This window comes from Chrysochloris asiatica, unplaced genomic scaffold, assembly GCF_000296735.1.
Source record: "Chrysochloris asiatica unplaced genomic scaffold, ChrAsi1.0 scaffold00013, whole genome shotgun sequence".
Classification (NCBI taxonomy): Eukaryota; Metazoa; Chordata; class Mammalia; order Afrosoricida; family Chrysochloridae; genus Chrysochloris; species Chrysochloris asiatica.
This window is the reverse complement of record NW_006408531.1, coordinates 11,040,834-11,068,795: the sequence shown is the minus strand read 5'-3', so window position 1 is coordinate 11,068,795 and position 27,962 is coordinate 11,040,834. Positions and strand designations below refer to the sequence as shown.

The 27,962-nt window shown below is 39.0% G+C and overlaps 1 protein-coding gene across 1 annotated transcript in view; it reads left to right on the top strand.

Annotated features, from left to right (window-relative positions):
- Positions 1-27,962, top strand: part of ECT2L (epithelial cell transforming sequence 2 oncogene-like) — a 107,368-nt gene that overhangs the window by 30,603 nt on the left and 48,803 nt on the right. The window contains exons 6-8 of the mRNA XM_006834623.1: positions 3,865-4,003; positions 8,040-8,208; positions 18,002-18,130. Coding sequence (XP_006834686.1) covers positions 3,865-4,003; positions 8,040-8,208; positions 18,002-18,130 — 437 coding nt within the window. The remainder of the gene's footprint in view (positions 1-3,864; positions 4,004-8,039; positions 8,209-18,001; positions 18,131-27,962) is intronic.

Below are 27,962 nucleotides of genomic sequence, written 5' to 3'. Positions count from 1 at the left end.
TCTATCTTATTTGATTGTTCTTGTAGCACTTTCCTGACTTCTTATTTTTCTCAATTCCATTGTAAAGTGTTTTGAAGCATTTTATATTCATTTTTCTGAATTCCTTCTCAGGCATTTCCAAGGCCTGGCCTCCTTCCAGAATGTAGTCCATAGAGGTCTAACTCTAGTTCATTTGTCTCAGACATTTTATCTTGTTTCTGGACATTTGCTGATATGGTCATCTGCTTTTGCTTCTTGGACATGTTTAGTGTTTATCTGTGACCTTAACACTTAATTGAGTATGTGTTTTGGTGTTTTTTATGCTTTCTGATTGCTTCCAAGTAGATGTGATCAGGATGTGGGCTTCCCTTTTCACTCTTCTTATTGCTTAACTCAGAGTAACTTTCACAGATTTTGTCTGCCTCCTTGGTATATGGCAGTTGGTATTGGTTCTTGCCTGGGTTTTGATGTTTTATAGAGCGTGACTGTAGCTTGACTATATGGCAGCAGTTGCTGTCTCTTCTTGGGTAATATATGAAGAGAAAGAGTCCCCCAAAGGTAGAAGGGGGAGCATAAAACAACAAAACAGCACCAGCAAAAAAAAAAAAAACAAGAAAAAAATCCCCCAAACAAAAACAAAAACAGAACTAGACTGAATGCTGTAGTCTATAATTGCAGAAAAGGGAAAGGAGGGGTGAAGAAGAAAAGAAAATCTGTAGCCTAATATGAGTATGACTTTAATGTCCTCTCTTCAGTGTCTTGCCTTCAAAGCTGCCTGAGAGATTTCAAGATGCCACTGTTGGTTGTTATGCTATACCTCAGGATTTTGATTTAATTTTTGTCCTGTTTTGTTTTTAAACTCTCTTTCCCTCTCTACACCCCTGTCCTAGCCTTTCCCATATTTAAAAAAAAAACAAAAACGAAACAAGAAAACAGTTCAGGGCCAGCTCTTGTCTTATGATTATCTGGGCACATGTGTGACAGAGAACCTACCAGTGGTGAGGGTGGGGATGTCCACCCACTCAGGCACCCCCTCTAGTCACCAGAATGGAGGTGCGCAAACGGGGGGGGGGGGGGAGTTAGGGGGGCAATGAACAGATACCAAAAAAAAAGAAAATCAGAACAAAGCAAAACCGACCAAGTGTATTGTCCACTTTTGCGCCAAGGTTCCTGCGGCATTTTTCTAATGGTGTGTCTGCTCCCTGGCTTGGTCTTGCCATTTGGTCTCTCCCACATTGTTGGCTCCCAGTCTCCAAGCCCGGCAGATTCAAAAGTATGTGATTTCTTACTTCTGCTTCAAGTTCCACTAACTGTAAGCCTTCAAACTTTTAAAATATTCATATGAGTTTTGGAGCTCTGCCCTGGATCTGCTTTGCCTGGTATTCCATGGTATTGCTTATGGCGAACCTCACTGCACCTCCACCCTAGCTGCCATCCTCCATTTTCTTTTAATTCCATTTTTTCAACAACAGAACAGACACCAATTCCAGTGTCTACATGGAGAATTCTGTAACAATGATGACATTATGCAAGTTGTGCAATGGTTCTCCTTGTCTGGGTTGCTCCTCACTCATCAACATAAACTCACTGCCCCACTAAGCTTCCTATCTAGTTTTTTTTTTTTTAATTGTTGTCAATTTGATCCCATGTAGTTTTAAAAATGCTATGGGGTCAACTTTTTTTTTAGGGAGTGCTAGTCACACTCTAGGATAAGCACCAGACTGCTAACCACAAGGTTGGTAGTTTAAGCCCACCAGCTGCCCCTGGGGGATAAAAGGGGGGTTTTCTGCTTCTATAAAAATTTACAGCCTTAAAAACCCTACACAGGGTCACTGTGAGTCAGAACTTAGGCAATAGCACACAACAACAACAACTACAACAACAGTTTTTAAAAGAGCATAATGCTCAAATTTGGGTTGCTAACTACAAGGTTGGTGGTTCAAACTCACCAGGTGCTCCAAGGAAGAAAGATGAGACTGTCTGCTCCCCTAAAGATTTCGTTTCAGAAACCCCATAGAGTTATTATGAGTCAGAATTGACTTTATAGTAATGAGTTTGATTTTGGGTTTTGATTGTTTTGTTTTAAGAGGATTGTTGTTGTTGTTGTTAGGTGTTGTTGAGTTGGTTCCAACTCATAGTAACCTTATATAGGGTTTCCAAGGAGCAGCTGGTGGGTGTGAACCATCGACCTTGTGGTTCTAAGTCCAGTGCCTATCCTATAGCACTAAACCAGGAGTCCTTAAGAAGATTGCAGGTGACATTTTTGTTTCATGGTTTAAAGATTATTTCTGAGCAATAGATTCAAGGTTCATTCACCCTTCATGGCTCCAGAAAGTGAGAAGTCCATGAACATTTGAAATCTGTTCTATATCCCCACACCCTTTGATCAGGATTCTTCTATGGACTCTTTAATCAAAATATTTGGTAATGGTAGCCAAGTACCATCTGGTTCTTTTGATTTCGTGATAATGGAGACAGTTGTTCATGCAAGCAATCAGCAATAGGAATTTTTGTATTACTGATTCTTTCTCTTCCTTTCTTGTTCCAGGAATATAGAGATCAATTGCAGCAAGGATGGCCAGTGCTTGCAAGCATTAAAGATCCTGAGCACTATGCACAGAATTAGGAGACAGAACAGAAACACTGAACACATTATTACACCAATTAATGGGGTTGTCCCATAAAACCATTACCTTTCTGCTCCCATAAAGATTTATTGTTGTTGTTATGTGCCATGGAGTCGGTTCCAACTCATAACGACCCTGTACAGGGTTTCTGAGGCTGTAAATCTTTAAGGGAGCAGATAGCCTCATCTTTCTCCCATGGAACTGCTGGTAGTTTCAAACTGCTGACCTTGCAGTTCACAGCCCAATTTGTAACCACTACACTACCAGAGCATCTTCCCACAGAAATCCTATATATAATGTTGCTACTATTACTAAACCTCCAAACCAAGGAATCAAATTCCATGAAGTGTTTACTTGTATGTAAGCAGCAGCAGCAACTTCCCCCTGACTTTTTTTTTATTGTAACAAATGTATCAATTACACAACTTTCGCCATTCAACTTTTTTATCGATGTACATCTTATTGACAGAAATTACAACAATCAGCTGTGCAAACCTATCCTCAGTCAAAGTGAGTTTTCTATCACAATTGACCTCCCTTCCCTTTTGCCATTCCTTCCACCCCTGATGACCACTAATTAACTTTCTGTTCTATACATTTGCCTACTCTGTTCTTGTCTTTTTATATAACTGAGGTCATACACTATCTGCCCTTTTGTGATGGATTTAATTATTCAGCATAACATCTTCAAGTTCCATTGATATTGTATAGCCTGTGTCAAGACTTCATTTCCCTTACTAGCTGAGTAGTGTTCCACTGTGTGTAGCTGCCACATTTTGTTCATCTGCTGATGGGCATTTCTGTTGTTTCCACTTTGGGACCATTGTGAATAATACTGCAATGAACATTGGTGTACAAGTCTCTAAGGCTTTGTTTTCCAGGAGTCAAATTGTTGGGTCATATGGTAGTTCTTGGGAGTGGTGGCTCCATAGGGTAAGCACTGGACTTTAAACCACAAGGTTGGTGGTTTGAGTCCACCAGGTGTTCCTCAGGAAAAAGATGAGGCTTTCTGCTACTGTAGTATGCTACAGGCTCAGAAACCGTACAGGGTCACTATGAGTCAGATCAGAGGAGGCGCTCAGAGGGCAAGGTAGATCCCCCCCAGCCCACGAGCCCCATTTGCCACTGTTCTTTTGAGAGACTGATGCACTCAGGCCATGTGCATTGCATAGTGTAACTGATAGAATAGAACATTTTAGTGCTTACTTAAAATTGAGAGAAAATGAAAACTTCTCTTGTTCTCCTTTTTTCCCTATAGAAATAATATTTCTGGAAGACATTCCTACCCTTTATTATCAAAGAAATATTGGTATAGAGTTCATAAAAATTATGACTGCTCTTCAGATGCTTTCCAGCCGCACTGCATATTAATATCATCTCGGATTCCTGCATACGAGGTACAAAGTATGTGAAAAAGCCAATGTTTTTCTGAATCAGTGTTCATCATCTAGACTAGAGGACGAGCGGTAAACATTTAGCCTCCATGTGAATACAAATGATGTTTCCTGAAAGGAAAGTGGTCTTACCTAAGTGTAAATGTAGACACCCCAAACAATTTTTAAAACTGGAAGCAAAAAAGATAACCATTAATCAATATGATTTTAAATCAGCATAAAAGGCCAAAACTGCCTGGCATTTAATCGATGTTCAGTAAATTCTTATTGAATTGAATTTGTTGTCCTTAATCTACAAAGAAGGAATCCTGGTAGTGCCAGGTAAGCACATGTTGTTGTTAAGTACCACTGAGCCGATTCTGACTCATAGTGACCCTGCACAGGGTTTCCGAAGCTATAAATCTTTATGGGAGTAGAATGCCTCATCTTTCTCCTGTGGAGGGGCTGGTAGTTTTGAACTGCTGACCTTGAGGTTCACAGCCCAATTCGTAACCACTACGCTACCAGAGCTCCTTAGGTAAGCACATGGCTGCTAACAAAAAGACTGTCAGTTCAAACCCACCCACTGGTTCTATGGCTAAACCCTGGCAGTCTGCCTCTATGAAGATGACTTCTGCTTTGTCACGTGAGGTTGCTGTGAGTTGGAATTGGCTTAGTGGCACTCAACCACAAAAAGAACAGAATTTTTTTTTATAATTGGAAATCCCAAGCAATTTGCTATTATGTAACCACTACATCTCAAAAGAAGAATGTTAGAAATCTTATTTTGTGACCTATTTAATGACAGTATGATTAAATTTATTTTAAATAGATTCTTTCTGTAATAACATTATATGCAAGGGGGCTTCCAAGAGTTTGTGGGAAAATTCTATTATCTCTCAATTCCATTTTCCTAGGAACTTCAAAGTTCATATATATATATTTTGGAGAAAATACAATTTATTGGCTATCAATATATGGTACAAATAACAAGATACTCAGATAAGTTAGATACCTTTTGAAGGAAAGAAAGAAGATTCTCTCAGATTCACAATTTTCAATGTTAGGTGTTAAGAAGCTCCCCAGAGCTCTTTAAGAAAGGAAAAGCAACTGAAGATGTCAGCTAAGTTCTGAATTTGGTTACATTATTCAAGTTTTGGCCTGAGACATCTACGTTGGCTGAGAAGCCAGGCAGTCAGCATAACCCTGCTTTTGCTCCTTTTTGTTCCAACAATGTTTCATGGCAAGAAGCCCATTGCTGTCATTTCTTGGAACTGCTGAGGTAGAAATTGTTGTTTGAGGCTAAGGACTTTACTTCAGGCTGGAGGCAGGTATCTTCCTTGGTCAGGAACTGTGTCGTTTTCTGAAATTAGAAACTAAGTTTGCTGGGACAAAGCAGCTAAATCATTCCTACCAGGCCTTCCCTCAGGATCCCTAATGCTTTAGTCTTTCTACTTCCTGAAAGGTCTTGCCTATCCCCTCTCATGTTCTGTAATGGGGGATGGAAATGAGGATGGTATGTGTCAGCTTTATAAAGAGCCAAATTCGATGAGCTGTCAGTTACCTGGAGGAAACAGACTGCAGCATCCACAGAAACGGTGTCACATTTATATTTTTGTTGTTAAGTACCATTGTGTTGATTCCAATTCATAGCAACCCTGTACAGGGTTTCTGAGGAACATCGGATGGGTTTGAACTGCCTATCTTGTAGTTTACAGTCCAGTACTTATCCTACAGTGGCATACCAGGATATTTATTCTATGTTGTTGTTGTTGTTGTTGTCAGGTGCCATCGAGTCGGAACCGACTCATAGCGACCCCATGCACAGCAGAATGAAACAATGTCCAATCCTGGGCCAACCTCACTACCGCTGCCACACTTGAGTCCATCAATGATGCCACCTGGCCAATCCATCTCGTTAGAGGTCTTCCTCTTTTTCTCTGACTCTCCACCCTACCCAGCATGACATCCTTCTCCAACGATTGTTTCCTCCGGACAATATGTCCAAAGTAGGAGAGACGAAGCTTAGCCATCCTGGCCTACAAGGAGCACTCTGGCTGCACTTCTTCCAAAACAGGTCTATTGGTTCTTTTGGCAGTCCATGGCACTTTCAGTATTCTCCTCCAACACCACAACTCAAAGGCATCAATTCTTCTATGATCTTCCTTATTCACTGTCCAGCTTTCGCATCCATATGAGGCTATTGAAAATACCATGGCCTGGGTCAGGTACACCTTAGTCCTCAAGCTGACATCTCTGCTCTTCAATACTTTAAAAAGTTCCTGTGCAGCAGATTTGCTCAGTGCAATACGTTGTCTGATCTCTTGACTGCTGCTTCCGTGAGTGTTGATAGTTGATCCAAGAAGAATGAAGTCCTTGACCACTTCAATCTTTTCTCCATTGATAAGAATGTTGTTTACTGGTCCAGTGGTGAGGATTTTTGTTTTCTTGACATTGAGATGTAATCCATATCGAAGACTGTGCTCTTTGATCTTCATAAGTAAATGTTTCAAGTTCTCTTCACTTTCAGCGATCAAGGTTGTATCATCTGCATATCGCAGGTTGTTAATGAGTCTTCCTCTAATCCTGATGTCACGTTTTTCTTCATAGAACCCAGCTTCTCGTATTATTTGCTCAGCATACAGGTTGAATAAGTATAGTGAAAGGATACAACCCTGTCTCACACCTTTCCCAATTTTAAAACATTCAGTGTTCCCATGTTCTCTTCGAACAACTGCTTCTTGGTCTAGGTACAGATTTCTTAGAAGTACAATTAAGTGTTCTGGAATACTCATACTTCTCAATGTTGTCCATAGCTTGTCATGATCCACACAATCGAAAGCCTTTGCGTAGTTAATAAAGCACAGGTAAACATCCTTCTTATATTCTCTGCTTTCAGCCAAGATCCATCGGACATCAGCAATGATATCTCTCGTTCCACGGCCTCTTCTGACTCCAGCTTGAACCTCTGGAAGTTCTCTGTCAATGTATGCTTGTAGCTGTTTCTGTATTACCTTTAGCAAAACTGTATTACCTTTATTCTATATTCTGTATTACCTTTATTCTGTATTCAAATATAATTCCAATTTCTAACAAAATGATTGTTCTTGAGGAATGAAATCCCTTCTCTTTTGGAGCATGTAGGAATAGAATCTAATCAATCACAGTCAACTAACTCAGTGGGGGTCCACATAAAAGCAAGATCAGGGCTTTGATCTCCAAGTGGGCCACAGACAGGCTCCCCAATTGTAAAAGATTCCTCATGTTGGGCACAGAGGTTAGTTGGCAACAGAGAATGGGTGAATAAACTGGCATTCAATAATTTTTCTTTAAATGAGAAGACTATGTCATAATTATTTTATTATGACTGTGATGGGAGTTTAGGTAAAAAAATAGTGCATTACTATATAGTGAGTTTTCTGTTCTGCTCAAATGCAATCTTCAGAATGTGATGTAAGGAGTTGGAAAAAAAAAAAAAATCAGCTACTTCAATAACTTTCCGGTTTGTTGCTTGCTACTATGAATTACCTTTGCCACAAGGACACTTTATTTGGCTGTTAATTCAAAGAGCAGTGGTATTAATAGTGATTAAAAGTGATATTAATATTGATTAATATTAATGAATATTGGATAATTTAAAAATCCTCAGTGTAAAAATAAAAAGGGGAAACTTTAGAATCTACTAAGAAGTGCATTTTAAAACTGTATGATTTCAATTTTATTATTCTTATCTGTGTATATGTCTCTGTGCAAGGTTGTATACAAGGAAAAAAAAAGGCTAGGAGAAAATATACTAGAGTGTTAATATTATTTATCTGAGTGATAGAGTTAGACATTTATTTACTCTTCTCCTTTTATAATTAGAAACCAAAAGAATTTAAAAATAAGCTAATGGAGGGTGATGCTTATCCTCCTTCCATAATTTCTGAAAATATTAATAATTTCTAAAAAATGCATTATTTATAAATCATAGTATATTACATATCCATTACATTGCTTTCATTAATAAATATCCAAAGCTAGTGGTTTGGGTTCCTACAATGCTGGTTTCATTTTCTAGATGGTTGTGGACAGCGTGAAGACGGACGTCATTTCTGTGGTCTATGAGCACTGTGGGATAACCTTGGAGAGCCTGCTTTCTCTTATAGAAAAAGCTCTGAATGGGAGGAAGGCACAGAGCATGGGGATATTTAGCACTGGAGATAGCAGAGAAATCGATTTACTGCAAGGTAGGACAGGGGCTTGGTAAAGAACAATCAAGCAACTTTACCCTTGTGTAGTGTGTGTCCACAGGCATGACTTTCAGAGTTCAGTTCCAATTTGCTAAGGAGTATTGATGTTAATTTTATAAAGGAGAACCATTTTAACAGCAACAGCTACCAAGACCCTGCCGTGGATATGCAGTGAAGACATATGTGACACTCCCACTTGGCTGAGACCATTCATTTGTTATGGGGCATCTTTCAAACTCTACATGGCTTCCTTTCCTTTTGTGTGTGTGTTTGTGTGAAATGATAAATATTTAGAATTAACCTTTACTTCTTGTTCTTCCTCATAATACCATTTATCTCCTTTATAATTTATATCTGAAATGGAATGTTGTAACATTTTTTATTAACTCAAGAATGAGAATAAGATGGTCACTGATCCAGAAGGCAGTGTGGGTCCCTGAGTTGCCTGCCAACTTGTCTTGGCAGCTAGAATTTAGCATACTAGGAACTGTGTAACTGAGTTTTATTATTAGCTAAAACTCACTGCTTTGGGTTAGTTTTAGTTTATTGTTGGCTTTCCTGGCTTCGTTCACCTTATGCCTAGAGCAAGTTATGTTCCAGAGGCTTGAATATAGTCCCAAAATGTAAAGCAGGGGTGCATTTTGTTTGGAATTTAAATGTATAATTGATTACATGCTAATTCTTGTCAGATAGTTTACATTTAACTAACCTAAAGATTGGCAGGGTGAGCCCACACAGTGACACAGAGAAATAGAGGCCTGTTGCTGTAAAGATTTAAAAAAAAAAAAAAAATCACAGCCATCAAGTTGATTCTGATTCATGACAACCCTATAGGAAGAAAGGAACTTCCCTATATGGTTTCCCAGGAGTCCTGGTGTGGCACTGAGGGTTCATGGGAGGTCGGTTTGAACCACAAGATCAGCAGTTCCAACTCACCAGCTGCTTCTCAGAAATCCTATACAGGGTCGCTATGGGTCAAAACCTATTCAACACATAACAACAACAACATAGAGTTTCCAAAGCTTTAAATCTTTATAGAAGAAGAGTGCCTCATCTTTCTCCCAGGTGGGTTGTATCTGCCGACCTTTTGGTTAGCAGCCCATTGCTTAACCCAATGTGCTACCAGGACACCTGGTATAAAGATTATAGATGAGAAAACCGTAAGAAACACATGGGCTTATCATGAGTTGGAAGCGATCTGGTGGCAGTGGGTTCTGTTTTTCGGTTTAACTCTTCTCTATATTGTATATTGCATACAATATAGAGTTTGTATATTGCTGTGATTCTGGAAGCTGTGTTAGGGAGGTATCAATGGCAGGTTTAGTCTACGGCGGCAGGTTCACCTCATATCTAGTGACAGAGCATCTTAGAGTTGCCTCATCTCAACCTATGTGTTCTCCTGATCAGAAAGATGTTCATACTTACCTTTTTCTGATTATTACTGTTTCTTAAAACAACACTAGTAGTAAGTATCTCAGAAAACTAGTTTCCTTCTGTATCATTATAATGCTTTTCTAAAAGTCTTGACCTTGAAAACAACAACAACAATGAAATCTCTTACCCTGTCACACAAAGAAGTGCCTCCATTATGCACAAAGACCTTGAAATGGAAAGAAGGAAATCCCAGGATTCTTGTGCCAGCCTTGTTTTCATCTCATTACCTTGGCACAAGAATGCAGAGTCTCCAGGACACCTTTATACATGGCTGCAGACACCTGTTGTTTAGTGGAGTCATCACACAGAATTCCCAGGAGGTGAGAGGGAAGATGCTTCAGTAGTGTTTACCATCATTGGGTGTCTTCCTGTGCGGAATGACTTATTTATTGAGTGACAATTTGGGAAGCATTTCGACTTTGGAAAACCCCAGGACTTTCTGGATGACCCACCCTGCACCCTGTTGAGACTAATGACTCACACTGCTGCACAATGTCTGCTGCAGCGCATTATTACCCAAAGGACAGAGAACCCAAACTATTTATAGAAGTCAAATTCGGCATTATGATACAAGCTGTTTCATCTTCCTGAATTTACAGCTGACTAGTAAAGAAGTCCACCACTCATCTGTTTGTTGTACTGTTGTTGTTGTTGTTGTTAAGTGCCGTCGAGTTGGTTCCGACCCATAGCGACCCTGAATAGGGTTTCCGAGGCTGTAAATCTTTACGGGAGCAGATCGCTTCATCTTTCTCCCGCGGAGCAGCTGGTAGTTTCGAACTGCTGACCTTCCGGTTCGCAGCCCGATTCGTAACCACTACGCTACCAGAGTAGTGGCTTGTATATTGCTGTGATTCTGGAAGCTGTGCCACTAGTATTTTAAATACCAGCAGGGTCACCCATGGTGGACAGGTTTCAGATAAGCTTCCAGACTATGACAGATGAGGAAGAAAGGAAAGATGGACTACTTCTTAATATTTAGTCATTGAAAACCTTATGATAGCACCAGAATATTGAATACTGAAACATGATGAAGAGCACCAGAATACTGTCAGATATAGTGCTGGGAGATGAGGCCCTCATATTGGAAAGTACTGAAACTAAGACTGGGGAAGAGCTGCCTCCTCATAGTAGAGTTGACTGTGATGAGTAAAGTCTTTAGGACCTTCATTTGCTGGTGGGTGCAACTCGAAATGAGGAGAAACAGCTGTAAACATCCATTGAAATTTGGAACCTGGATTGTAGGAAGTTTGAATCTAGGAAAATTAAAAGTTGTCAAAAATGAAATGGAATGCATAAACATCAATATCCTAGGCATTAATAAGCTGAAATGGATTGGTATTGGCCATTTTGAATCTGACAATCACATGGTTCACTATGCCGAGTATGACAAATTAGAGACTAATGGTATCACATTCATCATCAAAAAGAACATTTCAAGATCTATCTAGAAATGTAATGCTGGCTGAGATAGGATAATATCCATATGCCTACAAGGAAGGCCAGATGATACCACTTGTTATTCAAATTCATGCACCGACCACTAAAGCCAGTGATTATGAAATTGAAGAATTCTACCAACTTCTACAGTCTGAAACTGATCAAACATGCAATCAAGATGTATTGGTAATTACTAGCAATTGGAATGCAAAGATTAGAAATAAAGAGGAAGGATCGATAGTTGGAAAGTATGGCCTTGGTGATAGAAATGATGCTGGAGATCACATGATAGAAATCTGCAAGAGCAATGACTTCTTCATTGCAGATTCCTTTTTTAAGCGACATAAAATATGACTATACACATGGATTTCACCAGATGGATACACAGAAATCAAATTGACTACATCTGTGGGAAATGATGGTGGAAAAGCTCCATATCATCAGCCAAAATAAGGCCAAGGGCAGACTGTGGAACAGACCATCCATTGCTTGTATGCAAGTCCAGGCTGAAGCTGAAGAAAATTAAAACAAGTGCTTCAGAGCCAAAATATGACCTTGAACATATCCCACCAACATCTGAAGAACATTAGCTGTATAAGACACTAATGACTGAAGACCAGAAGAGTTGTGGGATGACATCAAGGAACATCATATATGAACAAAGAAAAGGTCATTAAGAAGACAAGAAAGAAAGAAAAGACCAAGAAGAATGTCAGAAGAGAATCTGAAACACGCTCTTTAGTATGGAGAATGGAGATGCTAAAGCAATGGAAGAAATGAGGAGCTGAATAGAAAATTTCCAAGGGCAGCTTGAAAAGACAAAATCAAATATTATAATGAATTGTGCAAAGACCTGGCATTAGAAAACCAAAAGGGAAAAGGACACTCAGCATTTCTCGAGCCGAAAGAACTGAAGAAAAAAAATTCAAATATCGATTTGCAATATTGAATGATTCTATGGACAAAATATTGAATGATGCAGAAAGCATCCAAAAAGATAGAAGAAATACACAGTCACTATACCAAAAAGAAATGGTCTATGTTCAACTATTTCAAGAGGTAGCATATGGTCAAGAGCCAATGGTACTAAAGGAAGAAGTCCAAAGTGCACTGAAGGTATTGATAAAGCACAAGCCTCGGCGAATTGATGGAATACAAATCGAAATTTTTCAGTAAACTGATGCAGCACACTCATCTATGCAGAGAAATTTGAACGACAGCTACCTGACCAGCTGATTGGAAGAGATCCATGTTTGTGCCCATTCCAAAAAGAGGTGACCCAAAAGAATGCAGAAATCATGGGACAATATCATTAATATCACATGCAAGTAAAATTTCGCTAAAGATAATTTTTAAATGGTTCCAGCAGTACATTGACAGAGAACTGCCAGAGGTTCAAGCTAGATGTAGATGATGATGAGGAACGAGGGATATCATTGCTGACATTAGGTGGATTTTGTCTGAAAGCAGAGAATACCACAAATTTTGTGCTCACTTGTGCTGTATTGACTATGCAAAGATTTTCAATTGTGTAGATCATGACAAGTTATGGACAACAGTGCAGAAAATGAGCATTCCAGAAGACTTAACTGTGCTCATGAGGCACCTATATATAGACCAAAAGGCAGCCTTTCAAACAGAACAAGAAGACACTGAATGGTTTAAAATCAGGAAAGGAGTGCACCAGCGTTGTATTTTTTCACCATACTTATTCAGTGTGAACACTGAGCAAATAATTTGAGAAGCTGGGTTATATGAAGAAGAACATGGTATCATGATTGGAGGAAGACTGATTAACAACCTACGATATGCAGATGATATAACCTTGCTTGCTGAAATTGAAGAGGACTTAAAATATTTACTGATGAAAATTAAAGGCCACAGTCTATGGTATGGGTTGCACCTAAATGTAAAAAAAAACAAAAATCCTCACCAGTGTACCAGTAAATAACAAGATAAATGGAGAAAAGTTTGAATTTGTTGAAGACTTCATTTTGCTCAGATTGACCAGTAACACTCATGGAAGCAGCAGTCAAGAAATCAAATGACATATTGCATTAGGCAAACTACATATTGCATGAGACTGCACAAGACCTCTTTAAAGTGTTCAAAAGCAAAGATGTCAGTTTGAGGACTAAGGTGTGCCTGACCCAAGCCACGCTATTTTCAACAACTTATATGCATGTTAAAGTTGGACAATGAGTAAGGAAGATTGTAGAATGGATGCACTTGAGTTATGGTGATGGAGGAGACTATCAAAAGTACCATGTATTACCAGAAGAACAAACTAATATGTGTTGGAAGAAGTACAGCCAAAATGCTCCTTAGAAACCAGGATGGCCAAACTTCGTCTCTCATACTTTGAACACATTATCAGGAAGGGACCATTCCATGGAGAAGGATATCATGCTTTGTAAAGTGGAGAGTCATCAAAAAGAACAAAGACCCCCAACAAGATGGGCTTGCACAGTGGCAGCAGCAATGAGTTCAGGTGCAGCAACGATTGTGATTGGCACAGGACTGGGCAATGATTCGTTCTGTTGTGCATAGGTGTCTATGAGTTGGCAGTGACTTGATGGTACCTAAGAACAACAACAATAAAGAAATGTTGAATATTGAAACATTATGAATAGCATAAGAAGATTACTGTCAGATATACTGCTGAAAGATTAACCCCTCAAGTGGAAACAGTCAAATAAAACTGGGAAAGAGCTGCCTCTGCAAAGTACAGTTGTCTGTGATGATGCAAATGGAGTTAAGATTTTGAGAACTTCATTTGCTGATAGGACATAACTCAAGAGGAGAAAGAGCTGTAAACAACCATTAATAAAAGGAACATGGAATTTACAAAATGTGAATCAAGGAACTGGAAGTTGTAAAAAATGAAATGGAGCACATAAAGACTGATATTCCAAGTATTTTTGAGCTGAAATGGACTACTATTGACAATATTGAATTTGACAATCATATGGTTTACTATGCCATGAATGCCAAAAGAAATGACATCACATTCATCATAAAAAAAGAACATTTCAAGCTCTATCTTGAAGTATAATGCTGTCTGTGATAGTATAGTATCCATTCAGCAACAAAGCTGAACAGTTAATGCCATTATGCAAGTTTGTTCACCAACACTAGAGCCAGTAAGGATGAAATTCAAGAAGTCTATTAACTTCTTCAGTCTGAAATTGATCAAACATTCAATCAAGATGTATTGATAATTACTGGTGATTGGAATGGAAACAAAGAAAGGAAAATCAGTTGTTGAAAAACAGGGTGTCAGTAATAGAAACGATGCTGGAGATAGCATGATAGAATTTTACAATACCAACCACTTATGCTTTCTTGTATCTGAAGCCATGTACAAAAGCTCAAGATGCCTGTTCTCATATGGTCACCAGCGCAGGTCACCAGATTCTCCCTTTTTTGCCGTGTCTGTTCAGCTGTCTCACCTAGTAAGCATTCAATCGACTTTTCTGTTCTTTCATCTGAAACTCAGAGTTCCAGAACTATCATCTGTATCTGTGTCATTTGGTTTTCCATATCTTTGTTGTAAAGGGTCCATATAGCCTTCTGCCTAGACCACCATCTGGCTACCTCTCTTCTATGTTTCAGTTTTGATGACTTCCAATTTTCCTAGATTCATACTTTGTACATTCCATGTCCTGATTAATGAATGTTTGTGGCTATCTATTCTCATTTTGAGTTGTGCCCCACCAGCAAATGAAGACCATGGAAGCTTTGCTCTATTCACATCATTAAGGTCAACTCTACTTTTAGGAGGCAGATCTTTGTCAGTTACATATTGAATGCCTTCTTACCTGAGAGTCTTATCTTCCAGCACTATATCTGACAATGTTCCATTACTATTCATAAGATTTTTAGTGGTTAACCATTCAGAAGTTATGTGCTTTTCCTTTTTCCTAGTCTGTGTTAGTCTGGAAATGCCACTGAAACCTGTCCACTATGTGTGACCATTGTTGTTGTTAGGTACCATCGAGTTGGTAGTGACTCATAGTGACCCTGTGTAGAACAGAATGAAACACTGCCAGATCCTGGGCCAGCCTCACAATTGTTGTCCCACGTGAGCCCACTGATGCTGCCACTTTGCCAATCCATCTAGCTGGGGGTCTTCCTCTTTTTCTCCTTACCAAACATGACATCCTTCCTCTTTTTCTCCTTACCAAACATGACAATCCACCTTACCAAACATGATATCCTTCTCCTGTGACTGGTCCCTCCTTGACAGTATGTCCGAAGTAAGAGATGAAGTTTGGCCATCCTGGCCTCTAAGGAGCACTCTGGCTGCACTTTTTCTAACACAGATCTGTTTGTTCTTTTGGCAGCCAATGTCATTTTCAATATTCTCTTCCAATGCCATAACTCAAAAGCATCAATTCTTCTACAGTCTTCCTTATTCACTGTCCAGCTTTCACATGCATATGAGGCTATTGAAAATACCATGGCTTGGGTCAGGCACACCTTAGTGACCTGTTTGCTCTTCAACATTTTAAAAAGGTCTTGTGCAGCAGATTTGCCTAATGCAATACGTCATTTGAGTTCTTGACTGCTGCTTCCATGAGTGTTGATAGTTGATCCAAGAAGAATGAAGTCCTTGACAACTTCAATATTTTCTCTGTTGATAAGAATGTTGTATATTGGTCCAGTGGCAAGGATTTTGGTTTTCTTTCCATTGAGATGCCATCAATGCTGAAGGCTGTGCTCTTTAATTTTCATTAGTAAATATTTTAAATCCTCTTCACTTTTAGCAAGCAAGGTTGTATCATCTGCGTATCGCAGGTTGTTAATGAGTCTTCCTCCAATCCTGATGCCATGTTTTAGTTCATATAACCCAGGTTCTTGGATTATTTGCTCAGCATACAGGTTGAATGAGTCTGGAGAAAGAATAGAACCCTGTCTCACACCTTTCTTTATTTGAAACCATTCAGTGTTCCCATGTTCTGTTCGAACAACTGCCTCTTGGTTTATATACAGATTCCTCATGAGAACAAGTAAGTGTTCTGGAATACTCATACTTTGCAATGTTGTCCACAGCTTGTCATGATCCACACAATCGAAAGCCTTTGTGTAGTCAATAAAGCACAGGTAAACATCTTTCTGATAGTCTATGCTTTCAGCCAAAATCCATCGGACATCAGCAATGATATCCCTCATTCCACAGCCTCTTCTGAATCCAGCTTGAACCTCTGAAAGTTCTTTGTCAATGTATGCTTGCAGCCATTTCTGTGTTAGCTTTAGTAAAACTTTACTTGCATAGGATATCAAAGATATATTGTCTGATGATTTCCGCATTCCATTGGGTCACCTCTCTTTGGAATGGGCACAAATATGGATCTCTTACATCAGTCGGCCAAATAATTGTCTTCCAAATTTCTTGGCAGAGATGAGTGAGTGCTTCCAGTGCCGACTCACTTTCTTGAAAGATTTCAATTTTTATGCCATCAATTCCTGGTGCCTTGTTCTTTGCCAATTCCTTCAATGTACATTGCACTTCCTTCTTCAGTATTATTGGCTCTTGATCATATGCTACCTCTTGAAATAGCTGAATATCAACCATTTCCCTTTGGTACAGTGACTCTGTCTATTCCTTCCATCTTCTTTTGATGCTTTCTGCATCATTCATAATTTGCCCAGAGAATCCTTCAATAATGAAAGTGGAGGCTTGAATTTTTCCTTCAGTTTCCCCAGCTGAGAAATCCTAAGCATGTTCTTCCTTTTTGGTGTTCTGACTCCAGAACTTTGCACATTTTGTTTACATAGTTAACTTTATCTTCTCGAGCTGATCTTTGAAATTTCTGTTCAGCTCTTGGACCTCCTCATTTTTTCCATTTGTTTCAGCATCTCTACACTGGAGAGCAAGGTTCAGTGTCTCTTCTGACTCCATTTTGATCTTTTCCTTCTTTCTTGTCTTCTTAATGACTTTTTGCTTTCTTCCTATATGATATTCTTGATGTCATCCCACAACTTTTCTGGTCTTTGGTCTTCTTAGTGTTTAATGTATCAAATCTGTTCTTCAGATGATCTCTCAATTCAGGTGGAATATATTCAATGTCATATTTTGGCTCTCGTGGACTTGTTTTCATTTTCTTCAGCTTCAGAGTGGTATTTAAAAATACTGTAGGCATAGCTTCCATAATCACAACAACACAAGTGCTGGATTTTTATATTAGGGTCTTTAAAAAAGTCATGGGAAAATGGAATTAAAAGATAATGGAATTTTTTTTGAAGTCCCCTCATTCTCATGGGTCTGTTTCCCTAATGATTATGGCTGCTTGGTCTAATCGCTACAGCTTTCATATTCTTGGATTTAGATCATAAATGTTGCTGTTGTTAATGCCTATCAAGTTGGTTCCAACACATATTGACCCTGTATAGAGTTTCCAAGGAGCAGCTGGTGAATTTGAACCACAGTCCTTGTAATTCAAACTGACCTTGTGGTCCAGTGCCTCATCCCACAGTGCCACAGTGCCAAATGGCTATTGAAAAGTTTTATTTTCTGAAGAATGCCAATTAGAAGCAACTTTCTGTTGAGAAAGAAAACTGCCTGGAGGCAACATAAAATTTTCCAGTAATCAGCTCCCTTTCCTATAACCCCCACGCATCACCATCTTCGTTGACATGAACCACATGTCTCTTCCTTTCAGAGACACAATTACCTAAACCTATATGCCCAATTAATCCTGATTGTGAAGAGGAGCCTTGTCACTGTGTTGTTGAGTGGTACCTTTGTGCTCTACCATGCTCAGCATCGCAGAAGAGATGCTCTACAGATCTTCACACCACAGTTACAAACACATATTGACATCTTCAATTGGTGGTCAGATTTTCCCTAACTACCAAGAGCTTCGTTCATGACAATGTTATAAATCAATGTGACATTTTGGTTTTTTTCCCTCAGGTTATAAAATTGGTCTTCAAAATTTACTGTGTCCTGAAGTGAGAGACTTCTGGGAGAAATTAGGAAGCTTTGTGGCCACTGGAGAAGAAGGGGGTCATGTGGCCCTTTTTGTGCCACTTGCAGCATCAGGTCAGTTTTGAATAAACTACAGAAAAATAGTGATCCAAATTTACTTTCTCATTATGTGGTGTGAGTTTGTGAAATGCCCTCTGATCAAATGACTCAGTTCCCTTTGCTCTATTTATTTCTCTCTTTATACTTCACTGACCCAGGGATTTGGGAGAAGAGAAAGGTTGATGTTAGTGGTCAGAGTCACCTGTCCCTGCAGATACAGTTATTAATGACAGTAGCCAGCAGCAGTATTCCTATTTATTCTGGAAAACTCAACTTGCGCTATACATATGGAGGTAACTGGCCACCACAGGAATTATAATTTGTCAGTCAGAGGAAACTCTCCAAGTTGATATGATGATGACTTTGTTTTGAAACTTAAACCTTAATAAGGCACTGGACTTGAGTTCCACTTATGGCACGTTTTATCTGTGTGACCTTCAGAAAGTTTGTGCATTTCTGTTTTCTTGTCTTAAAGTTAGAATAATAGTACTTTCAGATTGTTGTACTGTGGTGGCTTGTGAGTTGCTGTAATTCTAGAAGCTATGCCACCAGTATTTGAAATACCAACAGGGTCACCCATGGTGGACAGGTTTCAGATGAGCTTCCAGATGAAGGCAGACTAGGAAGAAGGAATGACAAACTATTTCCGAATATTTAGTCACTGAAACGTTATGAATAGCAGAGAAACACTGTCAGATATAGTGCTGGAAAATTGAGCCCCTCAGGTTAAAGCACTCAAAATGCGACTAGGGAAGAGCAGCCTCCTCAAAGTAGAGCTAACCGTGATGATACGAATGGAGTAAAGCCCATGGGAGTAAGACCCTCAGGACCTTCATTTGCTGATGAGGTACAACTCAAAATGAAGAGAAACAGCTGTAAGCATCCATTAATAAGCAGAACATGGAATGTACAAAGTATGAATCTAGGAAAATTAGAAATTGTCAAAAATTAAATGGAACACATAAATATTGATATCTTAGGCATTAGTGGGCTGAAATGGACTGGTATTGGCCATTTTGAACCTGACAAACACATGGTTTACTATGCTGGGAATGACAAATTGAAGAAGAATGGTGTCAAAAAGAACATATCCAGATGAGTCATGAGGTACAATGCTGTACGTGATAGGATAATATCCATGTGCCTACAGGGAAGACCAGTTAATACCACTATTATTCAAATTTACGCACCAACCACTAAAGTCAGTGAGGATGAAACAGTAGAATTCTACCAACTTCTTCAATCTGAAATTGATCAAACATGCAATCAAGATGTATTGATCATTACTGGTAATTGGAATGCAAAGTTTGGGAACACATAGGAAGAATCAGTAGTTGGAAAATATGGCCTTGGTGGTAGAAATGATGCTGGAGATCATATGATAGAATTCTGCAAAAATCAATGTTTGTTCATTTCAAATACCTTTTTTAGAAAGCATAAGAGACAACTATACACATGGACCTCGCCAGAGGGAATACATAGAAATCAAACTGACTACATCTGCAGAAAGAGACTGTGGAAAAGCACCATATCATCAGCCAAAACAAGGCCAGGGGCAGATTGTGGAACAGACCATCAATTGCTCATGTGTAAATTCAAACTGAGGCTGAAGAAAATGAAAACATGTCCATGAGAGCCAAAATATGACATTGAATATATCCCACCTGAATTTAGAGATCATCTAAAGAACAGATTTGATACATTAAACACTAAAGACTGAAGACCAGAAGAGTTGTGGGATGACATCAAGAACATCATACATGAAGAAAGCAAAAAGTCATTAAGAAGATAAGAAAGAAGGAAAAGGTCAAAATGGATGTCAGAAGAGACACTGAAACTTGCTCTCCAGCATAGAGATGCTAAAGCAAATGGAAGAAATAAGGAGGTCCAAGAGCTGAACAGAAAATTTCAAAGATCAGATCGAGAAAATAAAGTCAACTATTACAACAAAATGTGCAAAGTTCTAGAGTCAGAACACCAAAAAGAAAGAACACGCTCAGCATTTCTCAAGCTGGGGAAACTGAAGAAAAAAATCATGCCTCGACTTTCATTATTGAAGAATTCTCTGGGCAAATTAATGAATGATGCAGAAAGCATCAAAAGAAGATGGAAGGAATATACAGAGTCACTGTATCCAAAGGAAATGGTTGATGTGCAACCATTTCAAGAGGTAGCATATGATCAAGAACCAATGATACTCAAGGAAGAAGTCCAAGGTACATAGAAGGAATTGGCAAACAACAAGGCACCAGGATTTGATGGAATAAAAATTGAAATCTTTCAAGAAAGTGAGGTGGCACAGGAAGCACTCACTCATCTCTGCCAAGAAATTTGAAAGACAACTGTCTTGCCAACTGATTGGAAGACATCTGTATTTGTTCCCATTCCAAAGCGAGGTGACCCGACAGAATGTGGAAATCATCAGACAATCTCTTTGATATCCCATGCAAGTAAAGTTTTAATAAAAGTAATACAGACATGAATGCACGCATGCATTGACAGAGAACTTCCAGGTTCAAGCTAGATTCAGAAGAGGCCGTGGAATGAGGTATATCATTGTTAATGTCCGATGGATCTTGGCTGAAAGCAGAAAATATCAGAAAGATGTTTACTTGTGCTTTATTGACTACACAAAGGCTTTCAACTCTGTGGATCATGACAAGCTATGGATAACATTGTGAAGTATGAGTATTCCAGAACACTTAATTGTTCTCATGAGGAATCTGTACATGGACCAAGAGGCAGTTGTTCGAACAGAACATGGGAACACTCAATGTTTTAAAATTAAGAAAGGTGTGTGACATGATTGTATTCGTTCACCATACTTATTCAATCTGTATGCTGAGCAAATATCCAAGAAACCATTATATGAAGAAAAACATGGTTTCAGGATTGGAGGAAAAGTCATTAACAATCTGTAATATGCAGATGATACAACCTTGCTTGCTGAAAGTGAAGAGGACTTAAAATATTTACTGATGAAGAGCAAAGAGCACAGCCTTCAGTATTGATTGTATCTCAATGTAAAGAAAACAAAAATCCTCACCACTGGACCAATAAACAACATTCTCATCAATGGAGAAAAACTGAAGTTGTCAAGGACTTCATTCTTCTTGGATCAACTATCAACACTCATAGAAGCAGCAGTCAAGAAATCAAACGACTTATTGCATAAGGCAAATCTGCTTCACAAGACCTTTTTAAAGTGTTGAAGAGCAATGATGTCAGCTTGAGGACTAAGGTGTGCCTGATTCAAACCATGGTATTTTCAATAACCTCATATGCATGTGAAAACTGGACAGTGAATAAGGAAGACTGTAGAAGAATTGATGCTTTTGAATTATGGTGTTGGAGGAGAATATTCAAAGTGCCATGGGCTGCTAAAAGAACCAATAGATCTGTGTAAGAAGCAGTGCAACCAGAGTTCTCCTTAGAGGCCAGGATGGCCAAAGTTCATCTCTCATACTTCGGACATATTGTCAGGAGGGACCAGTCGCTGGAGAAATATATCATGTTTGATAAGTTGGAGGGTCAGAGAAAAAGAGGAAGACTGCCTGCAAGATGGACTGGCAAAGTGACAGCATCAGTGGGCCCAAGTATGGTAACAATTATGAGGTTGGCCCAGCATCGGGCATTGTTTCCTTCTATTGTGCATAGGGTCGGTATGAGTAGGTACTGACTCCGTGACACCTAACAACAATAACAACATGTATAAACAAATACTGGTGTGGCAATGCAGGTTTAATGTGCTGGACTACAATGTAGGTTTGAACCACAAGGTTGGCAGTTCAATCTCACTGGCCGCTCCTTCAAAATCCTATATAGGGTCACTATGAGCGAGAACCTACTTGACGATATTTAATAACAACTACAATACAAAACCAACAACCAACATCAGTCTGAATGGAGAAACTGAAAGCATAGTCAATATTATGCTGGAAATCTTAAACCTATAAGACAAGAAAGGGAAATGAAAGGCATCCAAATTAGCAAGTCCTGGTGTGGTGCTGTGGGCTAATGCACCAGACTGATAGGCCATTTGAACTGCAAGATCAGCAGTTCAAGCTCACCAGCTGCTCCTTGGAAACCCTATATAGAGTTGCTATAGGTCAGAACTGACTTGATAGCACTTAACAACAAAAACAAATCAGTAAAGAAAAATCTAATCAGAGAAACAAAACACCTATATAAAGAAAACTACAAAACACTACTACAAGCAACAAAAAAAGACCTAGAAAAAATGGAAAAGTATACCATGCTCATGAATAGGAGAATTTAACATTGTGAAATGTCAACACTTCCCAAGGCAATCTATAGATGTAATCCCAATCCACATTCTAATATCATTCTTTAAAGAGATGGAAAAGTTAATCATTAACTATATGGAAGGAAAGAGATCTTGGGTAAACTAAGTATTACTAAAAAAGAACAAAGTAGGCAGCCTCTTATGGCATGATCTCAAAACCTACTACACAGCCACAGTTGTCAAAACATCTTGGTACTGGTACAATGAAAGATACACCATGGAACAGAATTGAGAATCCAAAATTAAATTCATCCATCTACCATCAGTTGTACTTCAACAAAGGGCTAAAACACATTAAATGTGGAAGAGATATCTCTTCAACAAACAGTGTTGGCAAAACTGGAAAAACATTTTCAGAAGCATGAAACAAGACCTATACCTTACACCATATACAAAAACAAACTCAATGTTTATTAAAGACCTAAATGAGAAACGTAGATCTATAAAGATCATCAATGAAAAATTAGGGACAAACTTAGGGGCTCTAATACATGGTATAAATATACTACAACATAACTGACAACACACAAACAGAAGAAGACAAGATAGATGGCTGAGACCTCCTAAAAATTACACACTTATGTGACCAGTCACTGGAGAAGGATATCATGTTTGGTAGGGTGTAGGGTCAGAGGAAAAGAGGAAGACCCCCAGTGAGATGGATTGGAAAAGTGGCAGCATCAATGGGCTCAAGCATGGCAACAGTAGTGAGGTTGGCCCTGGATTGGGCAGTGTTTCGTTCTGCTGTGCATAGGGTCACTATGAGTCAATACTGACTCCATGGCACCTAACAACAATAACAAATGTGCATCAAAACAAAAGAGTAAAACAAGAACCCACAGACTTGGGAAAAAAAAAATTGGCAATGACATAATCAGACAAGGAACTACTCTGAAATTCAGAGAACACCTCAACACCTCATTAAGAAGACAAATAATCCAATTGAGAAATTGGCAGAGGACACAGACGCTTAACTAAAGAAAACATGCAGGCAGCCCACTAACATATGAAGAAATGCTTAAGATCACTAGCTATTGTTGTTGTTATGTGCCATGGAGTCGGCTCTGACTCATAGTGACCCTGTACAGGGTTTCCGAGGCTGGAAATCTTTACGGGAGCAGAAAACCACATCTTTCTCCCACGGAACAGCTGGTAGTTTCGAACTGCTTACTGTGAGATTAGCAGCCTGATTCGTAACCACTACACTACCAGAGCTCCTTCTAGTTATTGTTGTTGTTGTTGTTGTTAAGTGTCATTGAATCAGTTCCAACCCATAGCGATCCTGTATAGGAGGAGGAGCTGGTGAGCTTGAACCACCGACTTCGCAGTTCAAATGGCTTTGCATTATGGCGCATTAACCCACAGCTATTAGGGGGATGTAAATCAAAATGACAATGATATCATCTCATCCCAGCATCGGTAACAAAGTTAAAATCAAAAAACGAAAAACGAAAAAAAAAAACCAAAAACGGCACATGCTAGTGAGGTTATGGAGAGACTGGGACCCCCTACAGGATGGTGAGACTGTGAAATGGTGCAACCACTGTGGAAAATGGTATGGCACTTCCTCATAAAGTTGGATATAGAAATACTGTCTGATTCAGCATTCGCTCTACTTGGTATTTATCCTCAAGAAATGAGAGCCGGGACACAAATAGCTGTATGTACACCCATGTTCATTGCAGCTCTATTCACAATAGCAAAAAGATAGAGGCAACCTAAATCCCTGTCAACAGAAGATTAGTTAAACAAACTTTGGTACATACATACAATGTTGAAGAATAGTAACGCATCTGCTAAACACCTCAGAACATGGATGAACCTGGAAGCCATTATGCTGAGTGAAATTAGTCAATCACAAAATGACAAATACTGTATGAGACCACTGTTGTAAAAAATTAAGAAAAGGTTTTCTTACTAAAAGAAACATTCTATTATGGTTACCAATGTTGGGAGGGAAGGGAAAATTATTTATAGGGTAGAGAATAGACAAAAATTAACTTGGATGATGAGAAAGGCAATATACAACAAGAGGGAGGTTAACACAGGTAAGACGAAGGTAGTGAAGGACACAGGTGGGAGTGCAAGAGTTAAAGTGAGTAGAGGTAAATGCTCTTCACTGGTGGTGCATCGAAGGGGATGCAATCATTACAATGACACAAAGCGTATGTATTATTTGTTGAATGTGGGATCGATAATGTGTTCTATACATTTTCACTCAATTCATAATAAAAAGGTTTTTTTAAAGATTATATAATGTCAACTATGTAAAAATACATATAGAAAAATATAGGAGGAAAATATCTCTAGATATAGTTTCATATATTCTACTTGTAAAATGAGGTTTAAAAGAGTAGGTTACAAAGTATAAAGGTGATATAGTAGTCCCTTTGTTTGAAATGCGTGTGTATGTGTGGGGTGCTGAGGGTAGCGATGTATGTATATAAAAGAGTTTGGAAGAATAGATAACAAACTATAAATAGTAGTTGAATTTAAGTAAGTTTTCCTTTACTTACTTTTATGTTGTTTTATTTCTTCTGTTATGTTTCTATTTTCTCTCTTGAACTATCATTGCTTTTATACTAAAGCAAAGCAGATTTCGTAACTGGAGTAGAAGAAAGAGAAAGGCAATAAGAAAGTGAAGTGTTGGTAGGCAGAGACAATAAGGGCAAATGGGGAAAGAACAATGGATTTGATTAAATAAAAATTGATACAACAAAAACCTAATGGCATTCAAACAGTACATTTCTTACCATCATTCTGGGCCCTAAAGCCATCGCTGAAATTCTCATCAAAAGCATTATCTACCTGAATGGATGATCAAAGATCCTGTCTTTTCAGTCCAGAGTCTCTTCATCTATACTATCTGATGGTTTTACCCCGAGTTTATTATCTCCAGAATCTGTTACCCCTCTTAAGTCTTGATATCGAGTTTTGTTTTTCTGAGAACCACTTCTGAACTATTCAGTTCATTTACTCAAATATACTTGCTCTGACATCTCTTTGCCTGAGAACCTTCAAGGCACACAGTCCTACTTTTTCACTGTGTCATCCACCCTTCTGACTTTGGTTCCATCCTTGTTAAACTTGGATTTAATGGCCCATTATAATCATTCTTCTTGATAAGTCCCAACACTGGTTAAAATACAGCTGTCTGCATACCCTTCCCCTGCCTGTACTAACACAGAGGAAGACAGTTGGCAAAAGAAAGACTGCTGTTCTCATTGGTCTAATGTTCCTTTGATGGATTGCATTATGACATTTCCCCTATAAATGCACTTTCCCATTCTTTGAGATGAGTATTTCATATCTTTTTTTCTTTACTAAATCTTTCATTAGTCTTTTCAACTTTGACCTCACATCTTCCCTGAGAAAATGACACATATGTTGTTGATGTTAAGTGCCATCGAGATGATTCCAACCCATAGTGACCCTGCATAGGGTTTCCGAGGAACAGCTGATGAGCTTGAACCGCCGACCTTGCAGTTCAAACAGCTTTGCAGTCTGGCACATTAACCCACAACGCCACACCAGGATTGGTTCCAACTCATAGTGCCCTTCCAAAACTTTAAATCTTTGTGAGAGCAGAAAACGTCATCATTCTCCCATAGAGTGACTGGTGGGCTTGAACTGCCAACCTTGTGGTAATTACCTAATTACTCTCCCACAACCCAATCCATCACCTCCCTCCCTCCTTACCTTCGTTCTCTATCATCCGCCTGTTACAATGGGAAAAACCACCCTTGTTTATATTGAAGATCTGCTGCTTCACTGGGACACTGGATCCCACTGTCCTTCACCGTCTCAAGGATTTCACTCTTGTACCAGATGCTTACCTGCAACTTCATTTTCTTTTTATTGGAGAATTCACATCAAATTGGGAACACCTGTAGTCTCTTCTGTCTTTAAAAAAGAAAAAACAAAAACCCCTCAATTTTCCTTTATCCCTTTTTGAGTTGACAACAACAGTGGTTCTCAAACATTAGTGTGTATTTGAATCACTGAAGGAGCTATTAAAATAACCTGCTGGACTCTACCCACAGGTCTGTTTCATTTCTATCAAATCAGAAATACCTGTGGTATGTTCTGTTTAAAAACAAAAACAACACTTTCTCTCATTCTTTTTTTTTTAATTTTCCACTTTATATTTTTATTATAGTCAAAATTATCTGAAATTATAATATTATTATCCCAATGTATAATGGTTTTATTGTCATTACATAATATGAATTCTGTACAATGAATAAATGTGAATCTCTTTTGTCACTCTTCATTCTTTGTTACGTTGACCACATCACTGGTTCTCAATCTTCAGTGTCTATATGAATCACCTGGTTATTGTTGCTAAATGCCATTAAATTGATTCTGACTTAGAGTGACCACGTATAGGGTTCCCAAAAAGTGGCTAGCAGTCCCTGCAGTCCAGTACTTATCCTACAGGGCAAGACTAGGACTCCATGAGTCACGTGGAAGGCTTAGGAAAATACATGTGGTTAGCTCCACCTCAAAGTTCTTATTCAGTAAGTCTGTGGTGGGAGATTTGCCCTTCTAGCAAGTTCCCAGGTGATGCTGATGCACACTGCAAAACACTAGTCTAAACGGACAGCCCCCACTTCCTCACCTCCTGAAACTTCTCCAAGTGGTGCCTTCTCTCTACTGAAACTGCTCTTGGCAATATCATGTTGTTGTTGTTAGGTGCCATCGAGTTGGTACTGACTCAGCAACTTTATGCACAGCAGAACGAAACACTGCCCGATTCTGGGCCAACCTCACTATCGTTGCCACGCTTGAGTGCATTGATGCTGTCACTTGGCCAATCCATTTCACTGGGGGTCTTCCTCTTTTTCTCTGACCCTCCACCCTACCAAACATCATATTCTTCTACAGAGACTGGTCCCTCCTGACAACATGCCCAAAGTATGAGAAACGAAGGTTGTCCACCCTGGCCTCCAAGGAACACTCTGGTTGCGCTTCTTCCAACACAGATCTGTTGGTTCTTTTGGCAGCCCATAGCACTTTAATATTCTCCTCAAACACCATAACTCAAAAGCATCAATTTTTCTATGGTCTTCTTTATTCACTGTCAAGCTTTCGTATGCATATGAGGTTATTGAAAATACCATGGCTTGGGTCAGGTGTACTTTAGTCTTCAAGCTGACATCTTTGCTCTTCAACACTTTAAAAAGGTCTTGTGCAGCAGATTTGCCTAATGCAATATGTCATTTGACTTTTTGACTGCTGCTCTCATGAGTGTTGATAGTTGATTCAAGAAGAATGAAGTCCTTGACAACTTCAATCTTTTCTCCATTGATAAGAATATTGTTTATTGGTCTAGTGGTGAGGATCTTTGTTTTCTTTACACTGAGATGTAATCCATACCGAAGGCTGTGCTCTTTGATCTTCATCAGTAAATATTTTAAGTCCTCTTCACTTTCAGCAAGCAAGGATGTATCATCTACATATCACAGATTGTTAATGAGTCTTCCTCTAATCCTGATGCCAAGTTTTTCTTCATATAACCCAGCTTCTCAGATTATTTGC